Consider the following 15,723-nt stretch of genomic DNA (forward strand, 5'->3'; position numbering starts at 1 on the left):
TTGTACCGGCACTTGGACGCGGGTTTTCACCGGCCGGTAGATCACTTTCTCGAGTTGTGTGTAGGCCGACGTGTAAAGAGCGTCGGCCTCCTCGCCTCATATTGGGACCACATCCATAGCACCGAATGTGGCCCCCCGCCGTGGGTCCTATACTCGGACGACAGATACCCCCGTGCCGTCGCCCAGAACGCTAGTTAGGGCGAGAGAGCGCGCACTGGTACAACCGTCCCTTACGGTACCATGTCTTTTTATCACCTGATAAAATTCATAACAACATTAAATTATTTCAGGATTGGTGGGAAACCAACATAGTATACTTTACTTGGATACCCCGCGCCCTACTAGCAGTTATCATAGCGGTCGAAGAGGAAGTCTACGCTAGGATAGCGAGGTGGCTCAACGACAAAGGTAATAATAATAATACGCCTTATGAGCTCATTGTTTTGTTTTTTTTTCTGATTTTGTTAACGCAATGTCGACTTTGTTTGCATAACTTAAAAGCTCATATTTAATTACATAAATTAGCTCCCCGATTTGTTTTCAGATTGATTTTCTTGTCGCAATGTCGACTTTATTAACATAAAGTTCATTTTTTTACTTTACGTTTTGTTTTACTTGATAGGAGGATAATAATGAGTTATCACTACTGTGAATAGCGATTTGGGCGGTTTTTATTCTGAAATTTTAAAAAAAAACGTTAAATATTCCTGACAATAATTTGAGCTTGTCATTCTGTTTATAAAAGCAGTTCCAAGCCAAAATTCGAATTAAATTTTAAGTAGGTTATTTATTAACGAAACTACAGTCAGACTTAATACGTAATATTAATTGGTATATTATAGTATCAATGTATTTTATGGAAATTAATGTATTGGTCTAATTTAAAAAATATTACGAGGGCATCCTGACTTACATATTCGTTTGACAAGTAACGATTATAGTCTTAAAATTGCAACGTTATTTAGTTTAAATTTCATTTTATTTAATCACTTAATCGTTTAAATAAACGAATGTGTAAGTTCTAAACAGATACGTATAAATTTTGCATGACACTTTTAGTTTGAAATTACCATTTTACTTCGTATAGAAATTTAGATTATATTATCAATTGTTTAAATAATATCGATAAATAGACATATTTACAATAAATAGTCACGTATAGAATAGATTAATCAGTAGAATAACACAGTGTGTAGATATTATACTATAGTGCATATTATTTTTCTCTTTACTGCTTACCAAACGGGACTGGACACAACAAAAAAATAAAATTAAAAATATACAATGGTAACACTGAATTATGACGTCACTTTTTTGAACAGAGAACTATCGACTCGAGACAAAGTATGAGAATCACCTGATTGTGAAAATAGCATTGGTTTGTATTTAAAAATGCTGTAAAAAAAAACTAACGCCATGCTCAAAAGCTAAGCTTCCATCACGCTTTGCTTCTAGAAAATAACGGAGATGGTCATTAATATGATATATTGGTAAATGTAATAATAATCTGGAAGGCACAGTGACTTAGTTTGCACGCTGTTTCGTTTCGCTTGCATGCGAACTAATAACATTCCTGTATAGCATATACAAACGTCTACATCTATCAGATAGCTCCTGCAGTAATATATTTATTTTAATACGGTTAGAATACAATTAAAAAGGTATAGCAATTTGGAAATACACCGTGATTTTTTAGTCGTCCTACAAAAGAAGCCCAGTTCATGTATCCAATGACTACAGCACGTTCATGATAAAAAAATAGGTATTTATGAGATTTGAATAAATTTAAAATGCAATTTTTATTCAATATTATGATGCAATTCGTAGTTTTTTAGAAACGCGCGGTCCGAGCCTTGTAACAATGGTGAGGGGCGCGGGCGGCGGCGTTTTTGTCATTTTTAAGAGTATATTTCAGATTTTTCTTGTTTAATTTTTCTTCGTACTTATTATCTAGTTGCTGATAAAAAAAAATCGCACCTAGGGGTATTTTACGTCGTATACATGAATTGGGCTGCTTTTGTAAGACGACTAAAAAATCACCGTGTATATTAACCTTAACCTATAGTGCGTACTATAGCATCTTTTTTAAGCTTAACTGCATAAATCCAATAAAAAAATATTTTAAGGTTACTTCGTGGATTGCAAGGGAACCTAATAATAATTGTTTCTTTTTAGTCATAATATGCAATAGTTTTGCGTCTTCGTCGGATTGTTCATATTAGGGCCCCGATTCTGCTATTTTACTATGGCCGATGAATGAGTGGCAATTGGATTAAATTTGAAATTATTCCTATTCTCTTAAGTATTTTGCCAATACAATAATTGTAAGTTAATTGTATCGACATTGAGTATACCGTAATGCACTAAATTTCCAATTATTGTGTAGAAAAATACTTAAGAGAATACGAAAATTGTCATTTTAAGCCAAATTTCATTCATTCATCGGCCGTTTTAAAAAGCAGAATTGGGGCCCTGTTCTTCCATAGAACATGGATGGACGGTATGTGGTATTTTAAAGTCTATTGTTACTTCAGGAGTAGAAACCATCTGAATAGATGCATCCGTTTGTACATTTAACAAGTTAATAATAATAAACTGTAATACATCATTATTATTTGTTTGTCTTTGCATTTAGAAGTTGTAGTACACATTCATTGATGTATTAGCTTAGCATAAAAAAACTTAGAAGACTATTTCTTTTAATTTTCTATTCAATGGACTTCTCAGTCAGTCTTATTACAATTTGAAAATAGATTCGAAAGTCATCTAAATTAAAGATCTGTTGGTAAATCCATCATGAATAATGCAAAAAAAAACATTTTCAGTATAGTGTTCAAAATAATTAATTTACACATTAATCATAAATATGGTATACATATATATCACGAGCACGACCAACATTCACGAATATAATAATATCTATAAATAATTAAGATATAATTATAATCACATTCAAAAGGCACACACAAGTATAGTATGTTCTAAATTATTCCTACAAGACATCAAGAGTATGTTAGAAAAACGTTCAAAACATCAAAAGTAATTAATTTATTGTTGTAATAAAAAGAAGATACCATAAAAAACAATATCATAAATAATGTCATTGTTTATAATTTTGTTGTAGTAACGTAGTACGCTTTCGATGTGTAAAGTATTATGAAATACAGGAATTATAATGTGTTATGTTTCTTTTCAGTTCCAATTTCTGAACTCGTTCATGAGTTTGTTCTATATTGCGTTTTACCTTCAGGATATGGATAAGTTGAAAGAGGTTTGTAGTTTTCGTTATACTATAGATATGTTCCGCTAAAAAAAGTCCAATTTTAATTGTTTGTAGAGTGAAGAAATAGTAGTATAAAATATGTTACGTAATAAGTAACGGTTTACTCACCCGTATTTATCGGAATTGCCTTACTAGTTTCGGACTTAACCGGAGTCCAGTTCGACTCGCGACCGTGCCGCTGGCTACCGCATCAACCCTGTTACTCTTTACGTCCGCGTTAAGAACTCTGGTTGGGTTAAAAACTGGTCGGCAAATCTCGATAAATACGCGTTAATAAACCTTTGCATCTTTATACATGATTAATTGTTTAACTATAAAATATTTTGCCGAACTATGAGCCGGTGCGGGATTCATTGAACGTATAATTAAGGACTTTAAATTACTTAATGAAGGAAATTTTAGAACGATTTTAGAATAGCATTTACCCTAGCCATGTGTTACTATAGGGTAGCAATACAATACTACAGAAAATTTAATAAATAGCTTCTTCATTTTCTTGCAGCAATTAGCAGTATTGTTAATAACAAGACAAGTTATTGGAAATCTAAAAGAATCAGCGTTGCCTTATTTGATCGAGAATTTGAGGCTTGCGAAAATATGTGTTGATGTGTTTGGTGCCATCAGTCCGAGCAAAAGTAAGTAGGAAACTGAGATTGACTTAAAACTTTTTTTGAGGACTTGTAATGTATCTCAATTTTCTTTGTATTTTGTAAAAGCATTACACTTGTCTAAAATGACCCCCTAAACTCAGTTACAAACTAGTTTTCGTATATATCGTTTTTTTTTAATAGTATGATTCATACCAAACTACGTGTTTCTTCAGACCTCAGTCATTTAAACATCACCCATTACATAAAACCATTCCATTCCATTTAGATGTTGACCAGATAATGATAATTCTGATATCACACGCTAATCTAATTAAACAAGTCAAAGACAAAGATCTTTATTGTGAGACAATGGATACAAGTAATTTCACGGATGAAGATAAACTAAATTAGTTCAATTTGTTTGTGACGTAATATCGTAGAGGTTTCTTCTATCTTACACGTAATTGTTCCGTAGTACCGACTTCAGCGCAATTGACGGAACTATTCGAGAAGAAGACGAATTCTTCTGGCGAAGCGCCAGAGAACAGTCTGGTAAACGGTGGAACTGATAAGGAGAAGGATGATAGAAGGGATTCCGAGCCGCTTGTAGGGCAAAAGGTCATACATCAGGCTGAGTTGGAGTCGCAGCTCTTTAAGGTATGTATGAGACAATAATTCAGTTTCTAAAACCAGACGCAAAAGTAGACACGGGAAACTAATAAAACCTCAACAAAAGATTGACTTGTCTGTCTGTAAGTATCGCGAACGGATTAAGCGATTTTTTTTTGGTATAATCCGCACAGCCTGAGGTTGAGGTCACCACGCTAAATCAGCTGAGCTCGGTGTATGGGTTAGATCCCTACGCAGGACAAACATTTGTGTGATTCTCGGATACTTTCCTGAGTTTGAGTGTCTATGCGCACGCGACTTTAAACATCTTAGTGCTTTAGTCGTATTTTTAAATATAAAAAAAAAAACTATTTTTGTCGTGACGGGAGACGTGTCAAAAACGCACCTCATTCGCAACTGCATTTTAGTATAGCTTTGAATATGCCACTGTGTTCCGCAGTACGAGGGCACGTTCGCGGAGTACCTGGAGATGCTGACGCAGCTGGGCCACGTGCTGCTGTTCTCGGCGGGCTTCCCGCTGGCGGCGCTGTGCGCGCTGGCCAACAACGCGGCCGAGATCCGCGCCGACGCCTTCAAGCTGTGCCACGTCGCGCAGCGGCCCTTCGGCCAGCGCGTCAAGAGCATCGGCAGCTGGCAGGTCAGACTTACAAACACACTTATACACACGCGGCTATATGCCACCGTAACACCAGGCGCCGCTACCAACAAAATGTATACAGAGTTACTCACCTGGTGTCCGTTGGTTGAGTAACCAATTTCGTGACGGCCATTGCGTTGCAATTCGCAATGACGGATACTTATATTGTAAAACAACACCGTTAGCATTGTCCTGAGAGAACACGAGCATAGCGGAGTATCTGATGCGACCATCGCCCGTTCGTGCGATGGAAAAATCTTCTTAACGACGCGAATGGACACCAAACTCTCAGTTTTTGCCGTCGGGAAAAAATTGATTTGAATGATGAGCCGTGTTACCGCGTTGTGCGCTTAAGACACTAATCGATTTCAGTATGTTAAATCTCGCGTGCGAGTATACTTCACGCGAACTTGACAATCGTGCTATCGCGTTCTATTTAAACGATGTCTCACATTCATACTAATAGGTACACGCAAAACATCCCAATAGTATAGCTCCAATTAACTGCCGCACTCCTTATCCTTTTAACTTATCTAACAGCTTATTTTAAATTTTCTAGCATGCAATGGAAGCGATGGTCGCTGTAGCTGTGTTAGTTAACTGCGCGCTGATTGGTTTGTCGGGGCCCGTACACAGGTTGTTGCCCGACGCCACTCCCGCGCAGACCATTCTCGTCATTGTAGCTTTAGAGGTAAGGCTTATTTTTGTTTGGCATTCATTAAAATTATTGTAATTTTAAAATTAGTTGTTGAGATACTGTTTGATTATTAAACGAAATACATATAATACTAATTCATCAAAGTTAAAGAATTGTCTGTGACAATGTTTTTATGCGGTAAGCATAAATGTTTTGGTTGTTGATTAAATCAAATAACATATGGTTATTTTTCAGCATGTGGTTTTAATAGTAGTACTGGCTCTCCGTATCGCCATACCGGAGATCCCGGCCTGGCTCGCCACTGAAATGGCTAAAGTCGAGTTCCAGAGACGAGAAGCCATCAAAAATTCTCATGCTCCTTTAATGGTAAGGCGATTTCAATATGTGTTATGGATGTAAGGTAGTGGAGCATAGTGCCTTTTTTATGAAATATGAGTATAGACTTTAAAGTTGTATGTCATCATCATTAACCTAGCCTTTTCCCAACTATATTAAGGTCGGTTTCCAGTCTACTACAATGGAAACCTTAAAGTTGTATATATAGAGTATAAATTGCTTTATTATAGTAACTCTTGAGAGGGGTTAAATTGTTGAAAAAAAAATCCTAGTCTTATAGTGTGCTAGTACTAGTCATCCCATGAGATGTGTTGGTTGTGAGACGTGTTACGTAGATTGTCTTCCCTCACCGACCCACTTCCTACCTCTCACATCAGCAGCTGACTATCTCTTGTACACTGCTACAATTCTATACTTTGTGTTGTCAGTCTGAATGCCCGAGCCAAGATGACATACGACCGTCGGCGCGGAACACGCCGCGTACCATCACGCCGACGACGCCCAAACAGCCTTCCAATGACAAATTAAACGATAAGAAGAAACTATTCATCGGGAAAATACCTGAAATACCACCTTTTAGGTAAGTTTGTACAGTGTTTATATGAGTACACAAAATGTTCTAAAAATCAAAAGTCAAAGGTACTATTTGAAAGAAGTTTTAATAAAAATATTCAGACTCACTATTTGTATGCATCACTAATTAGGTATATGTAGTCCGTAAAATGAAAAACTCACCGTTCCTAAAATTATTTTTATGAGATTAATGAGCTCTGTTGCGATTAAATAAGAAGTTTGTATATGAATTGCTAGCGATATCACTTCACAAAAATATTGAGAATTTCTTTTTGCAATTCTTAAAACGAATTGAAGTAAAAATAAGGCGCAAAAGGCAGTTTTCTATAAACTAACTAGTTATATTTTACATTGAAAATTAGACAGTACATATTATTTAATGTGAAAATTAAAGTTATTAAAGTATAAGTCACAGTGGCAGAATCATTTTGTAAAAGTTCATCGCAAGAATTGAATTTATGTGCTTTTATTGTTCAGAATATATTTATTAAATTGCGAAGCAACTGTTTGTGCTTGCGTAGTATAAAATATATTTTTATCATTATTTTTGTGTATAAAATCGATATTTGCAAAAAAAGTACATGGCGTATGCACGGGACTTAACAAAATTAATAAAGGTCATTTCGTAAAATGTTATTCAGCTCAAATATCGATTTCATTGACAAAATTAGAATCGAGCACACACAGTTACGATTATAATCCAATCGATTAATATATCAAATTAGATGTAGCGTTCACAATCATTGGCAGTACATTAGGCTTGAATCGCCATTCCCAATTTTAATTTTTAATTTTATTCTTTTTTCAGTTAATTTGACACAAGTATTAAGTGGATGGGTGTGTAGTGAAATATTATATAAGTTTTATTCATAAACATCAGTATTTAAGCTTGTTAATAATATTATATTTTTATTTGCAATAAATTTTATTAACTTTATTAGAAGTTTTTCTTGAACCTACTTTATTGGTTTACGATCAGTTTCTTATAGCACAGTCTTCATAGCCACGTCATCGATGTTTTTTTATTGTGTGTAAGTTTTATAACTTTATTATTTTAATGATGGTCAGCGCATAACTGTGTTACTAAATATATCAGTAGGTAGTTATAAAAATGAAACAACATTATTTTCTATGAAATAAATAACTAACTGCTATAAATTTTACTTTTGATAATTGTTCTTTTCTTCATGCGTTGGCCATAATTTTATATAAATATTTCTATAAACCCTTCCTGCATTGCTATCAAACCTGTCTTTAATCTGTCACTAAACTTTGTAGTGTTCCTTTTCGTAATAATATTTTCTGAAGTTAAAAACGTTTTTGGATATGTATAATGTGTTAATTATAATAAATTATCCTTGGAACAGTAAACTACATCTGAATTGAGTTCCTCTGAATCTGACTTCAGTTACTTTGTTTACATATGGTAAAAAATATAGCTTAAAATGCATCCGGAGTTTGTTAATACGATTAATTCCTTGAGTGCTGTACAGTGCTCATTTTCTGTAACAAAGAAATGTACATTTTCTTATCGTCTGGTCGATTAGATCTGTGAATACATTTATAATTAGGTATGTATCAAGATCCGACCTCTGCCTGTACTATGAGCTCTTAATCAGGGCTTTTGCCATTGTAAGAGACAGCGTGCTACAAGAATTCATAAATTTGGCATCATATATATTCACTCATTGGAACGTCTGACATGTGTGTAAGATTATTTATTACTAGCTGTTGCCCGCAACTTCGTCCCCGTGGTTAGAAGATATAAGTTACGATTTATGCCTGCCCTATTTTTTCACATTTTCCATTGTATCTTCGCTCTTATTAGTCGCAGCGTGATGGTTTATAGCCTATAGCCTTCCTTGATAAATGGTCTATACAACACAAAAAGAATTTTTCAATTCGAACCAGTAGTTCCTGAGATTAGCGCGTTCAAACAAACAAACAAACAAACAAACAAACTCTTCAGCTTTATATATTAGTATAGATTGATTAAAGCTGTTATTTGTGTGACTGTGACACACATCTGTATTTACACACAATGTACCTACTTGTATATTTAAATTAATTAATTGACAGCTAATGCTACACTGTGTGTGTCTGTGCTCGCTAGGCACACATCCTTTGCTATACTTCTCGCTATCATCGCATGTACCTATGTATATGGCGTCTGTCAAAGCCCTATTTCATACAGCACTTTAATCCGTCTATTTCGACAGAGTAAAGTGTGCTATTATAAATTATTCAAATTAAAGGTTATTTTTCTATTGTCAAAATGTATACTTTTTTCTCTCTCTTAGATTATATACATACATATATTCCTTATATAAATTTTATCTGACAAGTGCAAAATAGTTCTTCAACATCTATATTACTTAAACTGCAAGAGTATTAAAAATTTAAATGATATAGTTCGAAAGTATAATGACATATTAGATACTCTTTGTAGTCTTATACGTGCAGTTGTTTTGAACCCTCGCATACGGTCTTGATTCCAAAAGTCTAGAGTTTAATAAGTAAGAACGCTAATAAAATTACACACACTATACGGAATCTTTGACTGAAGAGTATTTCATAAATCTTCCGCTTCTCTCCAGCAATGCAAACCTATTGGTTAATATAATACCGTTCTTCACACCGCATTTAATGCATAGGTAGCCTTCATTTAACCTGTGTCAGGATACAAAATAATATTAATAAATATAGTGTGGTTTGAAATTTCCTAATCTATCTTCTTGCACATACTTCTTCCCTATCACAGATTGGTGTACAAATGGAGTGTTAATGTCTGAAATAATTTTTAAACACTGCTAGTAGTGGATCATTGAGCATTCTGCATGTATATGCCTTGCTACCACGCTATAGTTCTTGAAAGTGATTTAGATTTAGCACTAAAGAGCATATATGAGGCCAATTAATGTGCTAGCATGCCGTAAACAGTAAAATTAACATTTTGTAAAAACATGTTCAAATGCGAATGTTTTGTCTAACAGACAGTACATGGTCAAGCTACCACATTTTCACTCCATGAACTATCTTTTCTGTGTCCTTATCTTGCTTGTTTGTCTTCTTCTTTACTAAGAATTCTTGATATTGTGTGACTTGGTCTTTCAGGCCCAAAGCGGCGTCGATAACGACGACTACGGAACCACCGGTGACTGTCACGGGCTCGTTACAGGCGTTGCCCGATGTTAGTCCTACGAAACCTATACGACGTAAGGTATGTGTAATTCTTTGTCTCATATATCTTGAGGTTTAGTTTTTATACCTTGTGTGGAAGAATACCTGCTAAATTACATTTATGAAGATTTTACATAAATATTTTATTCTTAAGCTTTCAAACTTTGTTGAATTGTAAAATTTGTGAATAATTTATAGCTTAGTTATTTGGTAGGATAATTGTCAGAGAAATTGCGTCGTTTCTAGAACCCCCTAAGTCCAGGTCATCTCGCCATGGCAACCTGAAATTCCTTATATAATAATCTGCATCGCGAGCTCTCCACTCAAACCCACTGCGCGCGACTTGTCGCTATTTCGATCCACGCATAGGGTTTTTCAAACATGGGGGTTCACAAACATACAATTCAAATGCACAAAGACACCCAGACTCAGAACAAGCATTCCTACGCGGTTCGTGTCGCGGCTACGGGATCGAATCTGCGACACGTTGCGCACAGTGGGTTAACGTGGTGATCTCAACCACTCGGCTATCCGTGCAGTTGTGGATGCTCCACGAATGCCTGTATTGAGTCTGGGTATCTTTTTGCATGTGACTTGAATACTCCTTAGTGGGGAGGGGGGAGAGTTCTATAATATTGACAAGTGTGTGGTGCCGCGTGACGCAGGAGGCGGCGGCGGGCGCGCCGCTGTCGCTGCTGGGCGTGCGCGGGCTGCGCGACGAGCCGCTGCACCGCTCCGCGCACTGCATCCCGCACCCCGCGCAGCACCGCCCGCTCGTCAACCCCACGCTGCAGGTACCCCACCAGGGATAACCGATCCCGACCAATACCAGACTCCTTGCTATCTGCGTTACATGGAGAGTTATGTTCCCTAATGCATCGATACTCTGGTGTCCAGTCCTTTCACTGGATGCCAGCGGATAGATAAGAATATCATCCCCTAGAGGAAGGATATCGTGGCCAAGGTCTTCCGCAACGAAGGTGGTTTGAGGATCTTGTCATTATAGTAAAGGTTGAACATCGTCGCCGAGGTCGTTTGCGTAATGGTTTAATGGTAAAGTCAAAATCGCTCGACGTAGAAATCGCAAAAGATGCGAGGTCTGAAAGAAAAAGTGTGAGGCCTTTGCTCTGCGATAGGATCTGATAAAGACTATAAAAACATCCATACAATTAATTTTATCTATAGTCCGATTTTTAATTCGAGGCAGTAAAATGACATTTCCAGTGTGGCAGGTTTTTAATTCCAAATAAATAGTGATGTGTTAGAATCGACTTATTACAATCAAAAGTTAGTCGAGCTTACATTTTTTTATTCAGATATCAAATTAGCTCTGTATAAAAAAAAAGATATTTACGACAATTAATCAAAAGACATGCACGGTGACTGATTTTAAATGTAAAAAATAATAATATTAATTTAAATTTATGAAATTAAAGCCAAATGCGGTGCTGGTATAAGATGAAGCACCTTACCATGCAAGAAGCAGTGAAGTGTCGCAGCGAAGTGCATGAAAAGTCGAGCGCATCCAACTCCAAACTGGATGAATTCTGACATTATGCAGTGGTTGGATGAAAAACAAATTTAATATCAACTTACAATTATAAAAGCTCAATTAATAGAAATAGTAAATTTTTGATACATAATAAAATAAAGCATGACTAAATGTCATCGTCGTAGTAAGATTTCCAAACATCACTATTGTAGTGGGTCACCCTTTTTTGTATAAATGACAGTTGCAATTGTCATTTTACTGCCTCGAATTAAAAATCGGACTATAGAGATTTATTTGTTTAGACTGGTATGCTCTAAAATTGAAAAGACAATCTGCACACTAATGTTTTTTTTTTCATTGATTATATCCATAATTTTTTTATATCTTTTCAAATCACAAGTAACCAGACATACCATATTCAGTTCCATTATACGTATGCCCATAGGAGTTGTCTGGCAGCGTGAGCGCGGGTGGCTCGGAGCCAGACCTGAACGCGGTGCCCTCGGCCGCGCCCTCCGTGGACGCCAGCAACACCTCCAGCGAGGACGACAAGCCCAAGGATAAAGGGAGTGAGTTCAATTAAAACCTTATTATTCGTGCTGTAAGGTTGCTTTTAGGTGCAGTGCAGACGGCAGACTGATTGCCGACTATTTCATTATGAACTAATTGATGCTACAAATCGAAAGTGATCCTGAAACGTCACGGAATTATGTCCCTGTGACCTTTCAGGATCATTTTCAATCGGGATGAGAAAATACCCTTACTAAATATTTGATTTGTAATAGTGAATATGTCCCGTTGCGTGCAGGTCGTTCCCGCGCCAAGGCCCTGCTGGTGAAGCGCGTCCGCTCGGTGGCGGTGTTCTCGCTGGGGCTGCGGCGCGCGCGCGAGGCCGCCGCCGGCGCCGCGCCGCCGCACACGCCCGACAGGCCCGCCGTCTGTACCACACCATATATACTCACAGATATAGGACCATTTTTTTTTTGGTTAGGCGGGGGAATCCTAATGGATTCCCTCATCCTCACACCCACTCCCTCGGAGAAGGAAACGGGTACCTAGTGTCAGACTTTTACTGACTAAATCTGAACCGCCGTGCTACGTCATCCGCGTTTTTGTGTCGGTGTATGGCAATGTGTTGCAATCCTTTATACACGTACCGCGGGCTTCCACCGGCCAGGACTGCGGGCCGGTAGGTCACTTTCTCGTGTTGTGTGGAGGCCGACATATAAAGAGCGTCGGCCTCCTCGCCTGATATTGGGACCACATCCATAGCACCGAATGTGGCCCCCCGCCGTGGGTCCTATACTCGGACGACAGACACCCCCGTGCCGTCGCCCAGAACCCTAGTTAGGGCGGGAGAGCGCGCTCATGCGCGGCTCTGCGCCGCCCCACTCGACGTCGGCGTATGGCGGGCGCGCTGGGGTCAGTTTCCCGAACGCGCTCCGCCGCCTCCTTCTGTGACATCACTGTTTCACAGAAGGAGGCCAATGCATCCCACGCCGCCCGGCTGCCGATCGCTGCAGCGACCACAGCCGACAAATCAGCGACGTCCACTCACTCACAACAGATATAGGCCCTGCTGGTGAAGCGCGTCCGCTCGCAGCTATATAAACACATGCATAACATAGACAAATTACACCCCAACACAGAACGACAAGATCGTGCTCATCACAAATATTTGTCCTTTGTGCTAATCAAACCACGACCTCCGGCATATCACTCAGGGTCAGGGTTAGGGCATATCAACAGACTACCTTCAATTCAACAACATTTAAAATACTTTATATTTCCAGAGCCTGCCCGCGCCAATGTTAGGCGGCGAGCTGTCGTTAATCCCGATCGAGCAGCTCATACAAGTCGATGACGTCAAGCCGAGGCCCACGTAGACTGGTATCGCTACTTTTATACATGCTCCCCTAGTACATGCGTGATCAGTTACTGAATATGATATGTTGAACTAACCAATAAAACTTGATCTTTACTTATAGTTTGATGTATAAAAATCCTGGATCAATAATTTAAATACTTTTTCGGAAATACGACCTTATTTACACGTCTTAAAGTTGTTTTTAAGACGCGAGAGACCCACATATTTTTTATTAAATGTGTGAACATGGTATTACTCAAATATCAAACGGCGAAATTTATCTGTCACAGTCGCACAACTGCTGTCAATATGTGACGAATTTTGCTTAGTTACTATAAGCGAAAGCGAGATGCCGCGCTCATTGTTGTACGCCGTCTCGCTTACACATTGATCATTATAAGAGACTGTCTTAAGGTACTCAACCTGTATCATGACTCTTAAGACAGGAAATTAAAGAGATAACATTCCTTAACACTTAATAAACGACGATTCATATTCAATAGCTGAAAATACACGTGATAAATTCGGAGTACAATTTAGCTAGAACGTCATAGATAGCGCCTGTTAGAACATAGAATAGTATAGACATACTACGTATGTTAATTAGAATATCCATTCTAGTAATTCTTTTCTATTCGTTTACTAGCTATAGTCAATACTTTGTTATAGTAAATAGGTTTAATATTGATTTTCTCATTGAATTCCAATGTTTTGAGAATTGTTTTGATGAGTACAAATTTTGTAAGTGTTTTTGCTTGTACTGTTGCTTTCAGTACTGTTGGGAGAAGTTTAATATCATTACCATGGTCAATTATGGTCTATCATACAGAAAAACATGTCTTATGCTGATTAAAATAAGATGCAAATTTCAACAATACTGAAAACAGCAGAATAGCTAAGAAAGATGAAATGCAGAAGATTTGTGATAGTGAAAGATATCAGACACATCAGTCGATGTGTTATTGTGAAGGCTTTTTGATGTATTTTTAAGCGTTTCGATGGACATTTTTCGATGTTATAATTCGATGTTTTTTGTTTTACGATGTTCTTTCTGAAGGTCTAAGCGCGATGCGACGAAATATAACGTGATTGTGTTTGCTTTATATTTCTATGAATTGTTGTTAAAGCGAGATGCACTTATATACAGTGTTGTGCGGAGTCTTGCTTCCACCTGAGGCTTATAACAGCAAAGACAACAAAGATTATTTAAATAATTCTTGGTAAAACTATATGCTCTTGGTGCTTTTTAATGTAAAAATTATTTTTTTTTAGTTTGCAAGGCATTAATTACATCAGACGAGATTAAGAAATTAAGTAATACCTTGTTAATGATTGTTGAATTTTATTCTTGCGAAGAGAACACTGCCCAGCACTGGTATATTGAGTTTAAGTCCTAGTCGTTCCACTCCTCATTTCAATATTCTCGGATATTTCAATTAAACATTATTCTATGTCGCCTTGAAAAATTCGTATGAACAAGATCTATATTTATAGGAATATAAAGCACATGCCAAAAGAATTAAGGCTTATTTAGACGTTGTCAGAAATATCGGCGCAATACATTATGGAATAGCAAAGCTCTTTTATTAATAGAGCTTAGCTTGTATCGCGGGGGGTTTCACAAACAAGACGTCGAAAGTCTGGGTAGACACACACATAAAAGAAGCAAAGCACATAAAAGAAGAAAATAAAACAAATAAATTTTTAAATAAACTAAAGTGTTTTCTAGAGGTCAAGTGCTACTACACAATAAATGAATTTTTTGATGATAAATTAAACTAAAACAAAAAACACTATCTAAATAATATTATATACCTATAGAGTATATTGAATACATACACATAACACCAAATAAAAATAAAGATACACCCTTGTAAAAATAAATAGATAAAAAAGAAGTAAAATACCAACATAAATACATATATAATTATATTTCTTACATATGATATATAAAATTATAATGTGCATTTATTAATGTAATACATAAAAAAATAAAATAAGTTTTAGATAGGCATATGTATCATGTATGTATATAAGGCTATTTGTTACTGCTTCCTCTCTCCTAAGATATTTGCTGTGCCCGACAGGGTCCATAATGGTTCTGTATTATTAGATTTTAAGACCTTAATGTACATTATGGAACGCAATAAATAATTGAGTATTGAGTATTGAGTATTGAGACTCAGGGAGGGACAGACAAGTAATCGTGGATCGTACAAATGCTTGTCCTACGCGGGGATCCAATCCGCAACACTTCGCGCTCAGTGTGTTTGGCATGGTGCCATCACTCGATTATCTGATTTTGTAAAAAAAAGAAATCTGTAGTATCGTAAGTGATATATCATGGTCGACAAAACAACACGATGTTGCTCGCATCGTCTGAATAAGCCTTTAGTTATATTTTGTCGAACAGTCGGTGCAGTGTAAACGGCCTTAGCGATGTACCGCGATAGATTCCTAAGCTTTCCTCATTCGAA

General features: G+C 37.0%; 1 protein-coding gene across 3 annotated transcripts in view; it reads left to right on the forward strand.

Annotated features, from left to right (window-relative positions):
• LOC113495695 (anoctamin-8-like) overlaps positions 1-15,073 on the forward strand; it is a 35,909-nt gene extending 20,836 nt beyond the window's left edge. The window contains exons 11-24 of one of the 3 annotated variants that reach the window (XM_026874572.1): positions 291-408; positions 1,323-1,378; positions 3,197-3,271; positions 3,786-3,918; positions 4,349-4,530; positions 4,943-5,140; positions 5,700-5,831; positions 6,033-6,164; positions 6,563-6,714; positions 9,822-9,927; positions 10,553-10,681; positions 11,825-11,948; positions 12,188-12,315; positions 13,173-15,073. In XM_026874572.1, the coding sequence (XP_026730373.1) occupies positions 291-408; positions 1,323-1,378; positions 3,197-3,271; positions 3,786-3,918; positions 4,349-4,530; positions 4,943-5,140; positions 5,700-5,831; positions 6,033-6,164; positions 6,563-6,714; positions 9,822-9,927; positions 10,553-10,681; positions 11,825-11,948; positions 12,188-12,315; positions 13,173-13,265 (1,758 nt within the window). In that variant the 3' untranslated portion in view covers positions 13,266-15,073. Of the gene's footprint in view, positions 1-290; positions 409-1,322; positions 1,379-3,196; positions 3,272-3,785; positions 3,919-4,348; positions 4,531-4,942; positions 5,141-5,699; positions 5,832-6,032; positions 6,165-6,562; positions 6,715-7,515; positions 7,781-9,821; positions 9,928-10,552; positions 10,682-11,824; positions 11,949-12,187; positions 12,316-13,172 lie in introns of those variants that run through there. The other 2 variants (XM_026874573.1, XM_026874574.1) reach the window with 2 other exon arrangements.
• The last annotated feature ends 650 nt before the right edge of the window (positions 15,074-15,723 follow it).

Source organism: Trichoplusia ni, chromosome 7 (assembly GCF_003590095.1).
Source record: "Trichoplusia ni isolate ovarian cell line Hi5 chromosome 7, tn1, whole genome shotgun sequence".
Lineage (NCBI taxonomy): Eukaryota > Metazoa > Arthropoda > Insecta > Lepidoptera > Noctuidae > Trichoplusia > Trichoplusia ni.